Source organism: Haemaphysalis longicornis, unplaced genomic scaffold, assembly GCF_048455015.1.
Source record: "Haemaphysalis longicornis isolate Haplotype H1 unplaced genomic scaffold, Haemaphysalis longicornis Haplotype H1 scaffold_1, whole genome shotgun sequence".
Lineage (NCBI taxonomy): Eukaryota > Metazoa > Arthropoda > Arachnida > Ixodida > Ixodidae > Haemaphysalis > Haemaphysalis longicornis.
In genome coordinates, this window is record NW_027526203.1 from 365,130,344 (window position 1) to 365,146,562 (window position 16,219).

Here is a 16,219-nt window from a genome sequence, read left to right on the forward strand (position 1 = left end):
CTCCCAGGATGACAGAGTTGGGCTGGAAGTGCGGGTCATGGTTGGGTGCCGATCATAAGCCCATAATGTGTGGAATATGTTGGGGTAACCTCCGCAGAACTAACCAGTGGGGGTGCCGGGTAAATTTCGAAAGCAATGTGTGAGGTGCTCCGTTGGCAATGTGTTGGTCGGTATTTGTCGGAGGAGGAGGAGGACTGCCTCCTTGTGAGTGCATCCTCTACTTTGAATGTTGGGCCCTTGCGAGTGTCTGAGGACATTAAAACATCTTTAAGCGAATTGCACTGTAGCGATGAGCTCGCCGAGACACCTGCTATCATGGCGCCCTTCGCATCAAAGCAGCTCTTACGCTGACCTCAAGGAGTGATCGACGTGAACGCGCTCACAACAACTGGCCCGTAATCACTGTTTCTGCACAGGCTTGTTAGCCGGAAGCGCGTATCGTCACTGCGCTGTAGAGAAGCCAGCTATCCGATACGGCGGCGCGCCGAGCAGCTGCAGTCTCAGCTGCGGTTAGCGAGGAGGACGCATGCTTGCCTGGGGGAGCAAAGATGGTCGCGATGCAGGCCAGGCCTCCGAGCAGCATGCTGAAGACCATGACGGGCCGCCTGCCCCTCCTGTCCATGAAGAACCAGGCTAGGCAGACGCCCGGCACCTCGACGGCGCCGCTGATGGTGAAGGACACGTACTCGCTGATGCCCATGGACGAGACGGCGAACGAGAGCCCGTTGTACACCATGGTGTTGGCCGTCCAGCTGAAGCTCACCACCATCACTTTCTTCAGGAGATTCGGGTACTGCACCAGGCTCCTAAACGTCGTCTCCTCGCTGGTTTCCGGCTCATCGCAGGCCAGGCTTCGCTTTTCGTCCTGCGCATGCACGCAGAGGGCACGTGCCAGTACGGTGGCAAGCAAGACGCAAGTCGTGCTAATTGTTCTTTACATTTCGGCAACAATGACTCCTTACATCAAGGGTTCTGAGTTTCAGGTTTTAATATTTTTTTACGTTTCGGCAACAATGACTCCTTACATCAAGGGTTCTGAGTTTTAGGTTTTAATTTTTTTTTCTTCAGAATTGGTTGTACTTCTTTTATTATTATTTTGGAATGAGATCATCCGTTTTTTTTCTGCGAATAGTTATTATTCACATTTAAGTTCATCGGCTTTTTTCAACTATGGTGTATATTCGATAATTTGACTGAGCTCCTCGGGGCATCTTTGCAATGCTTGTGCTTTCAAATTGCTATGTTGATCAAAAAACGATGAAAAATTAAAATAAATGTGAAATAATGTATCTACAGCATTTTATTTATTTATTTATTTATTTATTTATTTATTTATTTATTTATTTATTTGTTTGATTGTTTATTTATTTATTTATTTATTTATTTATTTATTTATTTATTTATTTATTTATTTATTTATTTGTTTGTTTGTTTGTTTGTTTGTTTATTTATTTATTTATTTATTTATTTATTTATTTATTTATTTATTTATTTATTTATTTATTTATTTATTTATTTATTTATTTATTTATTTGCCTCAAACTAGTAGTCTTAAGTCTGTGCTGTTACGATGAACCCGCAGTCACCGCTTATACGATGGGGCGACACACTGAAAATAACTGATGGGAGTGTAAACCTAACAACGCAGGTAAATGAGATGACATGTTTATTTCTAATATTTGCCACAAATGTAATATGAAAAATAAACGTTCGAGCACGTACGCAGTATACAGCGGCTATATAAGCAACGTGAAATTGCGCTTCGCATATCTGCACGTGAAGAGTACAAAGGAAACACAAGGTTAGGCTGAAGACGGGAAATATAAGTGTTAATAGCTTAGTGATATTATTCACTCGAGTGAATAAAAAGAACGACGCGGTAAGCATTAGATAGCAGTGTGTCCAATGTCACCAGACTCGTGCGATTTTGTGACGGGCACGACGTTACACGATGATGAACCCTCCGCAAAACACAAGTCAAACTCAAGGTCTATTGACTTTATACACGACATTTTTCGATCTTAACCAAAATTTTTAAAATGAATTTCGCATTTTTTTGTCCTACAAACATTACTTTACTTATATCTCAATAGCATAAGACAGCATAAAAAACAAAGATACGGTAAAATAAAGGTAAGATACCAAAATACCATAAGCTAACACAAAAGTAGCATAAAAATACGTCATATTGTGTTTTTACCAGCAGATTTTTGCCAGATTTTTTTGCCAACAGATAATGCCGGTTGTTTTCTCTGTCCCACTGATAAAAAAACTGTTGGCATCTACTGGACAAAAACGTGCGCCTCCTCAGTTGCGCTGCGCTTTCGGTCATCCAAGATACATAATAAATAAAGACAGAGAAGAAAGTATCGGCATCACTTACAATGAAGGACTCCAGGAAATTGGCCGGTATTTTCTTTCCATTCCTCTTGGCAATGGTCTGGACAAGGACCTCAGCCTCCGCGATTCTGTTTTGACTGAGGAGCCACCGCGGCGATTCTGGAATGAGCCTGTTGGCATTCGAGTTAGCGCAAAGGGTTACCGACCTGGGAACGTATAAAAAATACTTGGTCATTATTGTGAATTAGAACAGGCTACACAGGGCGAGGCAGGGGTACGACAAGGCGTCACAGCTACAAGACTGGTCTCGCGAGCGCTTCTTTTCGGCGGTCGTCTTGGCTCGTGGGCGGCTGCACACGCCCGCGATCTAAATCGTCGCGAGCGCCGCTGCAAAGTGCACACTTCGCTGAGCGGCAAGAGGCGCGCATGTTTGAGGCAGGGAAGGCCCTCGCACCACCAGACGGCCAGCAGGGAGACGAATGGCAGCGAGGTGGCCAGCGAGACGGGGAACCAGGAGCGCAGCAGGTAAGCGAGGCCGGCCAGAGACATGAGAGCCACGCCGTAGACGGCGCACACGAACATGCCGCCGAAGGTGCGCTTCTCGGGGCTCATGATCTCCATGCCTGCGCCAGCGGTGGAAAAATCACATAAGGCCGGCTTCAGACATCTTATCTCGTCTCCTTCGACACCGTTTTTAAGCGTAGTTTTTTTTTTTTTTCATTGGTATTTCGTAAAAACAAACTGAACATGTATTCTTAATTATAACAACGCTGGAACGCTCGGTTATGTACTTACACTTTGCTTCAGATATGCCTGAGCTTTCATGGTCGCTGAATAATGCGACACGCATGAGCCGTGGAAGCAGTTTTAGTAGAACGGTCGCTCCTATATTTGCTTCGTGTTTTTTCAACTTTATTGGCCGGGTGTTTGAATCCAGTGACGGACAGAGCGACCAAAATTCGCGCGTTTAGGTAGCCGAAGAAAGACTACCATCTTTAAAACGCTGGCCAGTAGTGCACGGGGTACTCACACATGATGAACGGCGTCTGGAATATGGCTGGGTAGACTGTGCCCACGATGCCCCTCCAGGCAATGTAGCCCTCGTAGGTGCCCGGGAACGCAGCCCCGATTCCACCCACCAAGTTCACCACGATTATCAACAGGAACGCCTTCTTGCGACCAAACCTGCAAGGCAGGGAGAGACACAGCATCGCGGGGAAGGGAGGCTCTTCCATCAGCCTGTGTATACCAAAACCACGGAGGAAAGAAACCGACGTACGTGTTAGGTTGTCACTGCAAAGGTGTGAAATGAACGCGTCCCGTGCCTTATTTAGATATTAAATACCCAGCATTAAGGCAATCGTTTTACTAATTAATGCTTGGAGTGAATCATAATGGACCCTCTGTACCCAGAGACTTGTCCTCGTCTCAGTGTGCGCGCGCATCCATCCAGAAGTTTAAAGGAAATAAGAAGACATAGATCGGCATCTGCATAGTTTAGTAGATAAGGCGAAATAAGAATATGAAGAATGTGGGCTGACTTACGGGATACCAGGGCCCCGACTAGCTCCTCTAGAACAAGCACTATACGCCTCGAGCTTAGCGATGGCTGCGCCGCCTGCCGCCGCTTCTCCGCGGCGTCTACGGGAAGAGCTCTGGGCGGCTGATAGGGGCTCATGCAATGTTTTGGTTCTCTCTCGCTTTTTTTTTTTTTGCCTTTACGCGCCCTAAAAAAACTTGCTATACTTGCTCCGCGCCATAAAAAAGCTTGTTTTGCCCTTTAAAAACATGATCACGTCTGTTAGCAAATAGTACGTTTAGGGCACTTCAAGAAACAGCTGCGGCTTCGTAGAATGCTCAAACGCCAACAAAAGCTATCCGGGGACGCGGTTCCGGGTGCTTCCTGACCGGTCAGCGACGGCACCAGCATATCACCACTGTCACCTCCGAACACGTCTGGAACAAGTGAATTCTATTGCCGCCTCGTTTAGACGCGATACCGACACAGTGAAAGGTTGGTTCCGTCTTGCAGCGTGTACAACGAATGCGGTTTAGTTTCGAATATGTCGTAGAAAAATGTATCTCGGGGATGTGATTATCCCAATACCTCACAACCACTTGTGCCTTTTAAGGGAATACAAGCTACGCGAAAATGTTAAGCACAGTGCAAGGCTCTGCGTCGTTAAATATGCGCACACTCACGCCTTATAGCACGAACCAAAAAAAGTGAATAAAACGGCGGAATAATAAATGGCCTGCAAGTCGGGAAGAAACAGAATAGCTCGCACGGGAATTAAAAAAAAAAAAAAAACGAGTGTAGCTTCGGAAATGCTAAAGACGTTCGTCTAAACTTAAGCCATGTAGGACTCAGCAGACCCAACTAGATGCGAAATGCACTGCTATTTCGCAGGACATAAGGGGGGAAGGCGGGACGCTTAACTATCGTTGTGTCCGAACGCGGAACGAAATCAAGGAATGAACGTTTTAGTAATCACATACACAAGCTGCGCGTTCAATTTCCTGAGCTGAGCTGAGGAATTGAGCTGAGGAACTTTTCATCGTATGGTCGTGAGAGTAATTTCTTAGTGACGAGATTCCCAGAGGCGGGGGTTCAACGTATGTGCTAAATAGGCGTAGTCTTCCAAGGAGGTGATAACAGCTTCCGGAAACCTCGCCAGACGTTGATTACGCAACCTTGCTCCGGCCAGCAGCCTATACCTGGAAATGAGCAGACGTCCATCGGAGGCTTTTCTAACGATTACCCCGCCAAAGAATCATCCACTTCATTCAGCCATAAACTTTTATGACCGGGGACCCGTATGAGACGGATGTCCCTCAAGTGGGAAAGTGCCATAAAACCGAAGGTGGGAAGAAGCGATCAATTTTGGGGGATATCAGAGCGGTACAAACAGGCAGGGAATCTCACACAATAGTGACTTTTACTAACTAAGGGGGGCCATTCCATCCACTGTCCAATGTTCCCTTCGTCACACCGGAACGCGGCTGTGTAAATGGCCACAGCGTCTGATTCCCCGTGCCGGTTCACGCCACAGTAACCCGTTATTCACCCCAAGATAATAAGGCAATGGCTAAATTAAAAGTCTGCTAGCGTGCAAGCCTTATGTTTTCAAAAATTTGGTGCAGAGAAAGCACCCTGTATATACGCGTTCCAATGCGTATTCAAACAATTCAAATTTGGGAAGTTGAACGCGTCGAAGATATATACACCTCGGCTGAGAGGTGCGCCGTAGTGGAGGGCTACGAACTAGGTTAAACCACCTGAGCATCTTTGACGTGTGCCGATAATCTCTACGCACAGGCATTTAGTTGTTTCTCGCGACTCAGTCATGAAAACGGCCGCCGCGGCCGGTATTTGAACTCGCGTATTTGGGCTGAGCAGCGCAATACGTTAGCCATTGAGCCGTGCACCGCGGCTGGTCCCAGTGCGTGTTGTTTAAAGCGCCAATTAAGGTCTACTTTTTAAGCCGGCAAAGCTGCCGCTGTGGCTACGGGAAGTATTCGAACTATACGAAACGTCGATATAGTCACTGCCCTTTGTTTCTCGGTCGTTTTTTTTTTTTTTTTTTTCACAGTGCGGCAGCGACGTAGAAAAAGCCTGAACGTATGAACCTTCTTGGCGTAAAACAACACATAATCTCTGAGGCATTGTAGAATGAGATATGTTCTTGCAGGACCAGCGGACGGAAAAATTTGGAGACGTTCCGCAGATGGAAGACTATATATAGCGAAGCTGTATTGATGCAGACGGTAATTTCACAAAAATTCACTGTGGACTACGTAATAATGAAGAGTAGCTGAATCTCGGCGTTATGTTAGAGTCATCTTAGCGGCTGATTCTCATATGAACTGTCTCGGGGTAGTTTCGATAAAACAAGTGTTACAGCCAATTTCTGTAACCGCACCCCCTTCATAGACGGCCATGTGTTGACAACTTCACTGTGAACTAGCCACACCGCAGAACTAATTATGACAAGTAAATGAAACTCGACGTAATGATATAGTGGTGGAGGAGGAGGAGGAGGAATAAACTTTATTGCAGTATGCAATTTAGGGGCGGGTGGTGACCACTGGGCGCAGCCCAGCGGTGACTTCGGCAGCACGTTCCACCAAGGCTTTCTGGACCCCGGGGTCAGAGCCGCCCAACGCCGCCTCCCATTGATCAACAGAGGGGATTAGGGGTAAGGGGTTTCGAGGGCACGCCCACATGGCGTGGCAGATAGTGTCGACATCTCCGCAGTGGGGGCATAGGGGTGATGGGTACTGATCGGGGTATATGCGATAAAGGCTGGCGCGGCACGGAATGGTAATAGTTTGAAGGAGCCGCCACAAGCGTTCTAAGTGAGGAGTGGGCTGGGGGTATTTCTGGCGGAGGAGGCGGTAGTGCGCGGTGATAGCCGCGTACGTAATAAGGCTATCTCGAGTGGATTGCGCTCCGTGGTTAGGGGTAACCGAAGGGCCTGCTCGGACAGTAAGATCTCGAGCTGCTGTATGGGCCGCCTCGTTACCCCCTAAGCCGGTGTGGATCCACACGAGCTCCACGGGCGTTTTGGGGGGGGGGGGGGGGGGGGGGGGGGGGGTTGTGCAGAAGAATTTTGAGAGCTTTGGCTGATATGCGCCTTCGGGCAAAGTTCCGTATAGCAGATTGAGAATCGGACAAGATGACTTTTGGGGTAGGACTCTGAGAAAGGGCTTCCGCCTCAGTAGGTAAGTGGGTGCGGATGGTGAGAGATGTGGGTGGGGGGGAGTTAGGACTGTTGATGACCGCCAAGGCATAGGCTGTGTGGTTTTGGTAGCTAGCGGCATCCACATAGTCGGTTGTCGGTTTGACGGGGTATTTTTCTGCCAGGAAACGAGCGTGTTGTTCCCTTCGAGCGACGTGGTTTGTGGGGTGCATGTTACGGGGAAGCAGCCGGGTTAGGGTATTGTCTCGAATGGTAGGGGGAATCGGGTGGGCAGAATTAGTAAAGATCGGGATGCGGATGTGTAATCGGCGGAGAATTGTTAGTCCCGCAGGGGACGATGCTAGACGGGAGTATTGATTCATTAGATGGGCCTCAATAAGTTCCTCAGCGGTATTGTGGATACCAAATTGTTCTAGTTTGGCAGTGGAAGTGCTGTGAGGTACCTGCAGGGCGACTCGGTAGACTTTACGCAACGGGCGGTTTACTTTGTCAAGTTCTGCACGCGTGGGATTGAGGTACGGGAGGGAGAAGGTGAGGCGACTGATAATGAAAGCTTGAATGAAGCGTAGGCGTTCTCCATTATTGAGGCCCTGATGCCGGGGAGCGATGCGTCGGAGAATAAGGCCAATGGTTTGAGTGATTTGGGCGTTTAGTTGAGTGAGGTATTGGGAGTTCGCGCGATTTTGTTGAATTGTGAGCCCTAGCACCTTTATCCGGGGCACCGTAGGAATTTGGCTCTGGCCGAGAGTTATAGTAATGGTAGGAGGGCTCGGGGGTTTACCGCGAGGCGGAAAGAGAATTAGTAGCTCGGATTTTGCTGTGGAACACGTGAGCCCTGCTTGAGCCGCGGCAGCGAGGACTATGTTTGCACCGGTTTGAAGTCTCTTCAATTTGGGCATCGCTACCTCCAGAAGTCCAAAGGGTAATGTCGTCTGCGTACAAACTGTGTCGAAGGTGGGTATTTGAGAAAGCTGTTGTGGGAGTTGGAGGAGGGCTACGTTGAAGAGCAACGGTGACAACACTGCTCCTTGAGGGGTTCCTATGGATGACATTTTTATTGGTGCGGAGGCGACATCTCCCATCTCCCAGGTGAAGCTCCGCGGTACGGTTGGTTAAAAAGGAACGGATGTAATTATAGGTCCGGTGGCCTACTTTCAGTGATTCAAGATTGCTCAGGATTGCTGCATGGGATACTTGGTCGAAAGCTTTTTGAAGATCAAGAGCTAGAATGGCGGCCGTGTCCATTCGGGAGGGAGGGGCAATGATGTCATGAAGGAGTTGGAGGTGGGCGTCTTGTACTGATAGCCGAGAGCGGAAGCCAAGCATGGTGGGGGGATAGGCGTTGGAATCGTCCAGGTATTGAGTAAGGCGGGCGTGAATAATATGCTCAAGGACTTTGCCTACACAGGAAGTGAGAGATATAGGTCGGAGTTGTTCGAGTGCGAGGGGTTTGCCAGGTTTAAGTGTGAAATATATTTTAGCATGTTTCCATTCGGGAGGGAGAGTGCCGGTAATCCAGAAGTGATTATAGTATTTGGTGAGAGTGGCTATAGAGGTATCATCGAGGTTTCGTAGAAGTTTATTGGTTATGCCGTCCGGGCCGGGAGCTGTGTTGGTGCGGATCTTGAGCGCCGCGCGTACCTCAGCTTGTGTGATTTATCGTTCTAAATCAGGGTGTGGGGGTCCAGAGTATAGTTGGGCGCGATAAAAGTGGGGCCCTGTGCAATTTACGTATACGTAAATTGGGTTGGGTGTTGGGTGTTGGGTGCCGGGAGTTGGGTGTTGGTGCCGGGACATTTGTGGACAAGCTGAGTGAGTCGTGATTGGGTTTGGGTTCGGGAGGAGCTAGGGTCCAGTAGGTGTCGAAGAAGGTGCCAGGTACGACGCATACCCAGATTTCCGCGCATCTGGTCACAGAGTTGTGCCCACTGGAGTCGGGCGAGTTCAAGGGCGTGGGCCTCAATAGTTTTTTGTAGTTCCGCTAATCTGGCGCGGAGTCGGCGGCGGTTTTTACCAGCTCGCCACCTTCGTTCAATACTTCTATAAGCTTCCCAGAGATGGTGGAGGCGAGTGTCAACAACGTCGCTTGTAATTTCAGGTTCGAGGGGTTTGTCTTGAGATCGTTTAGCTGTTAGAAGTTCGGCGATCCAAGTGGTCAGAGAGCTGGCGTCGATGCTTGTTGGTGGCGGGATCTGCTCACTTTCTGTGCGGAACTGGTGCCAGTTGGTAAGATACTGCTGACGCGGTTTCGATGCAAGCGATTGGTTAATTGGGTTGGAGGTCCAATGCAATGATAAAGTTATCGCTGCCGAGCGAATGCGGTGTGCTGTACCAGCGTAAGCAATGGATGTTGCGGGAGAGAGAGAGATCAGGCATGGTATCGCGTTGCACACTGTTTCCCATGCGCGTGGGGGTGGTCGGGTCATATTCAATAGTTAGACGTTTGGGTTGGACAAGGTCCCATAGACGGCGGCCTTTGGGTGTGGTGCGATGGTACCCCCAAGCGAGATGGGAAGCATTAAATTCACCAAGGATTAGGAGGGGATGATGCTGTGCTGCTCGGATGGCATGAGTAAAGAGGGAGTGAAAGTTGTGAGCTGTGGCTTTGGGGCTACTGTAATCATTCAATACGTAGAGGCGAAGGGCTTGCCGAGCAGGAGGATATAGAATAATAAAATCATGTGGTATGTCCGCACCCTCAATCGGGGTGGACTCAACAGAGACGTTGCGGTGCACGAGGGTAGCAGCGAATGAGTTGTTAGGGGATTGTATGGCTTGATAGCCCGTGAGTTTTACTTTGAGCCCTGGTTCCTGAAGCGCAATGATGGTGGGACTGGGGTCTTGAGCGGATATGTGCATTTGCAGGTTGTGGCGCTTTTTACCAAAACCTCTGCAGTACCACTGCCAGACTAGAATTTTAAGTTTAGATTTGCTCATTGTCAAAATCAGAAGGGGGGAGGGGGACTTCCTGTGGGGTCGGGGCTAGGTTAGCATTTGTTGTGAGCGCCCGCACGCAAGACTGTATTTCTCCGTGAAGGTCTGTAATAGCAGCTTGTAAGGCGTTTTGGGTGCTTATTAGAGTTTTGATGAGAGCTACAGACCATTTTACACTAGCTGTGGAGGCGGAAATACTTATTTTACGGTGCTCTGTCGACGGATGCAGGTTTGGTCGGAATCTAGCGGATACAGCTTCGCTGTAAAAGTATCGTTTTCTGGAAAATAGTGTAACAGTTAGCACGGAACCGGGAATTTGTTCGGTATAAATCTGTAGTTCTATCAGACGTCACTTGCCTGTCCCCAACGTAGCCGAAGACGAGGTTACCAACCACGCTGCCAATGTAAAATGCGCACTGGGCCATGGACACCTTCCACGCGTCGTCGCAGACAACATTCATCTGCATTAATCGAAGAAAGATACGCAACACTCAGTAGGGCTTGTAATCTCCAGGAGTTTCCCTAATAGAACAAGCCATTAGTTGCTCCGAATCCTGTCACTAAGGCCCAATGTGCGCAAGCATTGCAGCGAGTTGAACTTTTTTTTGTTACCTTCGATTATGTGGACTGAAATGAGATTGCGACATAAATTATGGCACTGAAAATTCATACGTCTTGTTTCCTTGTTTTGATACGACATTATTTACACGATCAGGTAAACTTTAACGGAGCGATTGGTTTTCTGGATGCATGTATGTCTTTGGGTAGCAAAATTAAAGGAAAAAAAAACTTACGTTCACGAATATGCTTGCTACGCTGTAAATGACGGCTAAAGACGGCAGCATTTCCTCTGCCCCTGCTAGGATATATATACAGTCGAGTCCACTTATAACAATATTGAGGTGCCATGAAAATATCATTGTTATAACCGATTATTGTTATAAGCGGGTTATGCCGAAAATAACAAAGAAAACGTGACAAACAAGAGCATTTAATGAGGGGAACATGATAAACAAGAGCACTTAATGAGGGGGAAGTTGCTTAAACTTTTCACTTTTTAGCAGGTAGAAAACCGTAAGCAGTCAGCTTCGACTGCTTACTGACCATCTTATTGACATCTTTTTGCAAAGCGTCCAACTGCTGCGCGTGGCCGTGCGGGAGGTTTTTAGCAAACACAAAATCGCACAAAAGCGCCCCGGTGCTTTTTCTACAGGCGGCGCACTCTCAGAATGGACTGCCCCACTGCCCGTAGAGGCGCCCATCCGGTCCTCCTCCCCCTCCTCCGCGTCGCCGCGGCAGGCGAAAGCAGTGGTGGCATGCGAGCCTCTTCGGCGCGCACTCGCCGCGTGCGAGGCCAAGTGCGCTATCCGCTCTTTCCAGCCCCTACAGGTGGCGCTGCAGAAAACGGCAATGGCGGACGAGACGGTGATCGGGCCCCCGTAGCAACATATGCGTGCCAGCATCAGTAGCGGCCTGAAAGCCCATTGCTCCGCTTGAAACAACTATTTTCTTAAAAAATAAATGCATGCATACGTTGCTGATCGCGAGGCAACATTCGATTCGTTTCAGGGTGTCTGCTGCGGTGTAAAAAAAGCGGTGCGTGCGAGGCAATCGGCGGTGCATGGCTCAGGCCGCACGGAAGTGGCTTGAGAACAACCCCGCTTTATTGGGCAAACAACCTGTTACAGAATGTGCAACGCTAAGTTTTGGGACATTATTGCAGTGCACGTCACTCAGTGTACGTTTTACTTTAGGCGTGGTCGTTTCCGTGCGTAAACACTAAGCAGAAGCCCGTGCGCACCATGCGCGGGCGATATGTGCGTATTGCGGTGTTTTGCTAGGGTGTAGTAAAACCTAGTCACGACATTGAGTAGTCAAACGGCAAAAAAGAGGCTACCATTACGTCGTATCCAGTGGTGTACAAACGAACGTGTTAGCATTATATGAAAAAAATATATATATATATATATATTTTAAGCCGATGTATTTACGCGTGCATGTAGCATACACGGGCGTGTGATATTGAAGCGTACACCGTTAAACTACAGGCAGTACTTTACAGGTGTGCTTCTGGCTTGTGATAACTATTTTGCGTTAAAAACTAATTCACGGCTGAAATTACGTTATGTTGATTTGACTGCCGGTAAGATTTTTAAGTGCGTCGATCCTTATTACCAAAACGAAAATGGGGGCTACCAAATGCATTCAAGAGCTCGCATTTGAACTACCAGACCCAGTTACAGTATTGTCATTTCTAAAACATCTCGCTTAGACACACTTATTTCGATATTCAATGATTAATCAATAAACACATCCCCACATTTGCTTCTCGCCTTCGCGCGCAAAAAGTTTTAAGTTTTTTCTTTACTGAAATAAAAGTAAGCGGATTGAACAGCCTCTGCTGCTTATATGTTTGGAAGCAGTGGAATTGAGCCAATTTAACAACAGATAAGCGAATGATCGGTTGACATATTATGCGGCAGTGAATGTAAATAGTACCCGAAAGAGTCGATCACAAGGTTATACAAAAAGCCTACAAAATCAGCGTCCTTACCGCAAATAACTATTAAATGTGGCAGCCGTAATTCAGTGAAGAATAATTGAGGCCCCACGTACGCACGCGTCTGTCGGAAAAACTTCCATTTTTCTCCGCAGCAGACACCAATGAGTCCCAAAACTCTTTCGTTTACATGCAGCTTATATAGCTTTAAGAAAGTTGAGAGAATATGAACGCTCGTTCAGTCTATATTTTCCGATTATTTATACGGCATTGTCGAGTACTATATATGCAATTACAATTTTCCTATCGCTTCTGCGAGCCCGCACGGATGCCGCCGGCCGCCTCCGTCGGAGCGACCGGTCCGCCGATCACCATCTCCCGGCTTCGGACAAATTCCGCGCGGCGTCACTAGCGTCGCTAGAAAGAGCGAATCGCCTGGCCGCCGCGCGTATGCTCTCATGCCCTTTTGCGTAATAGGCGGGGTTGGGGTGGCATTGTCGCAGCGTTTTTGCATTTTTGTTTCGTTCAGGGTTGGTTCCAGTGCCCACATTTAATTGTTATAACCGATATTGCATCATGACAGCATTGTTATAAGCGGTTTATTTTGCCATAGAATGCAATGAAAAGCTGACGGTGCCGCGGCTGTCCATTGTTATATCCGATATATTGTTAAAACCGGTATTGTTATAAGTGGACTCGACTGTATGTATGTATATATATATATATATATATATATATATATATATATATATATATATATATATATATATATATATATATATATATATATATATATATATATATATATATATATATATATGTATATATATATATATATATATATATATATATATATATATATATATATATATATATATATATATATATATATATATATATATATATATATATATATATATATATATATATATATATATATATATATATATCAGGGTGTCGAACCGGAACTGAACCGGAAAAAGAAATAACGGTTACCGGTTCATGCCGAAACGGTTCGACCCTCTGCTGTTGATATTGCACAGTGAATGCAATTCAGGCCTTTTTTTCTTTCCCGTACCATCAACTTCGTACTTGCTCGCGCACTTTCCCCTCCAGACAATTTAACACTATCACGCTCTATGTAACAACAGGGGAAATGAATGAGCACCAATGTAGCAGTGGTCTGTTGCTGCTGGAGGCGCGAGCGTAGTGCAAGCTGACCAAACGAAATGTCATTCTCGGCAGCGTGCAGGGGATATAAAACGACTTTGCCCTTCCCTAGCTGCGACTTCATTGGAGCAATCAGGCTGCAGGAGTGCTCCACTGCGCAACAGCGAAAGCTCACACCCGATGTGTGCAAACTTTTTGCATTTCATAATTTGTTTAAAAGGTCCGACACTATTAATACTTGACAAGTGTGACCGCAGGAGCTGCTCAGTGGCTAAGCCGTTTGCTAAGCCGTTTGCCCAACTCGCTACATTGCTTCTACTGCTACTCGTTCCGGAGGGGAGTACTGCTGTGGACTAATTAAAGAGCGTCTACCCAAAAAGTCCCATCTCATGCTCCACGTGTCAAATTTCCCTTTCATTTTGTAACCACATTATCTGTTATAAGATTCCGCAATGTAGCACACGGAACGATGGTAAGGGTTCAGGCGGTACGATGACATACTGATTGTAATGCACACTTTCGGTATCGCAAAAGGAATTGCAGTGGTCAGAGCAATAATGCAGTGACTGAGCGTTAACTAAAGCTTACTTTTAACAAAAGTGTGGCTAACACATTCGATAAGGTGACGGCTAACAAATTATTGGTGACCAAATATTCTAATTCATTGGCAGTATTTATGTGCCTGTTGTAGGATTTTTCTGTTTTGTTACAAATATAAAAAATGTGCGCCATTGGTATTAAGCGCTGGTATTTGAACGCGCCAGTACGCAGGACTAAATTTAAGGCTTCAAGGTTAGCGTGATGGGTGATTGCATAGCGACGATTGCGATTTCAACAAAAAAGGAAAGGGCAGAAAATATATCCCACCGTCATATCTCTTGGCGGTGGCTTTATGAATAGTCACTGGGACAACATAAAGTCTGAGTGAGAAAGAAGGTGGTAAATCGTCGCCACTTCATGTGTTTTTCTAATATCTCCAAATTGTTTAAAGTTTAAAGCTGTTTAAAGCTTTAAATTGTTTAAAGCTGCCCTTGGTGAGCAGCAGCATTTTGAATGTTAGTTTGTGTTTTGATTTGACGGTCGTTTTAAACTAGTAAATGTTTTTTTTCTAATTTCAGTGATAATTCAACTCATCGAACCGGTTCGCGAACCGGTTCAAGCTCCCGAACCGGTTCGCGAACCGGTTCGGTACGTGATTTTGTCGAACCGGAACTGAACCGGAACGAAATTATTTCACCCGAACCCGAACCGTAACGGAACCGGTATTTTTTTCGGTTCGACACCCTGATATATATATAGATAACGCCAGTGGAGGTACAGGGGTAGTGTTAGGCTTTTCTCTCTTTTTACTGCGACTAGTGAAGTGCCAACATTCCCTTCTGTATTTCCTCAACGAGTCCATCATTCCCAACCATATTCATCTGCAAAGCTAAGCGCGAGGGCCTCGGTTCTGGCATCCTTGATGCCAAAAGGTAGCAAAAGAGGCTTTCCCGTCAGTCCACTGCTCATGACAAGCTGTAGATGCGCGAGTCACGGCCCGGGAGTTAAAAAGAAGGTGTGTGCGTGTGTGTGTGTGTGCGTGCGTGTGTGTGTCTGTGTGTGTCTGTGTGTGTGTGGGGGGGGGGGTGTGGAAAATTAGGCAGGCAGCGCACTAAGCTGGAGAAATAACATCCTGTGTTGGTATACTAACAAGTTCTTTCCCCTCGCTACCCGAGAGAGTGATGCTAAGTGGGCGCGTCACCTGCGTGACCAGCGTGTCGTCGTAGTAGGTGGTGTCGAACTCCCACCCACGGTCGCAGGGCTTTGTCGGCCAGGACGAGTCCGGCCCCGGCAGCGCACCAGCGGCGAGCGCGTCCAGCGCCAGCGCCGTGTAGTTGCGGTCGTACATGCGGCAGCCGTGGGGCGAGCCGTCGTCTTTCCTCGGGATGCTGATGTCGGCGAGCTGCTCGGCCGGAAAGACGCCACGCAGGGGCTCCAGCTGGGGCACCCGGCACCAGTGGCGTGGCGTGGCGGACACGAAGATGCTGTTGAACAGCGTGAAGACCGACGGCAGCGTGGCCGGGATGCAGAGCAGGAAGTAGATCCACTTCTGGTACGCGCCGAAGGCCCCGATCTTCGGGAGCACCTCGTCCAGGTCCATGGCTGCAATCCGAGGCACACAAAAGAGGCGCGTCACTCGATAAATTATAGAGGCAGGTGGTATCGCACCGTGCAGGTGATTTTCGTATTAGAGCGCCCTCCCTGTCACTTACGAAAAAATAACTGTATTTTCTGAGACAATATGATTCTTTGTTACCACAATGCAAAAAGTGGTAAGACGTGCTCGATAAGTATCGAAGGCACAGGGGACGGCATTTATTTTAGGGCCGAAGCACCTAACAGGCTCGGGCTGTTGGCGTCTCCTGTACTCACGGTACTAGAACACTGGGACACTTGTTTTCCAACGCCTCGCGCTAGAACGTAACGCGTACTAAAAGAAAAGTACTAAATAAACGCGTACTAAAATAAAACCGCTTCAAAATAAACTAACATGATTTAAAGGTTTCTGTAACGTACCCTGTCCGCTTCAGCA

At 47.4% G+C, this 16,219-nt stretch overlaps 1 protein-coding gene across 3 annotated transcripts in view; it reads right to left on the reverse strand.

Annotated features, from left to right (window-relative positions):
• LOC144155044 (beta-alanine transporter-like) overlaps nt 1-16,219 on the reverse strand; it is a 38,760-nt gene that overhangs the window by 7,256 nt on the left and 15,285 nt on the right. For all 3 annotated transcript variants that reach the window (XM_077686256.1, XM_077686258.1, XM_077686255.1), the window contains exons 2-7: nt 15,389-15,789; nt 10,335-10,438; nt 3,371-3,525; nt 2,795-2,963; nt 2,384-2,510; nt 535-865 (exon numbers count right to left, since the gene is read on the reverse strand). In XM_077686256.1, coding sequence (XP_077542382.1) covers nt 535-865; nt 2,384-2,510; nt 2,795-2,963; nt 3,371-3,525; nt 10,335-10,438; nt 15,389-15,787 — 1,285 coding nt within the window. In that variant the 5' untranslated portion in view covers nt 15,788-15,789. The remainder of the gene's footprint in view (nt 1-534; nt 866-2,383; nt 2,511-2,794; nt 2,964-3,370; nt 3,526-10,334; nt 10,439-15,388; nt 15,790-16,219) is intronic.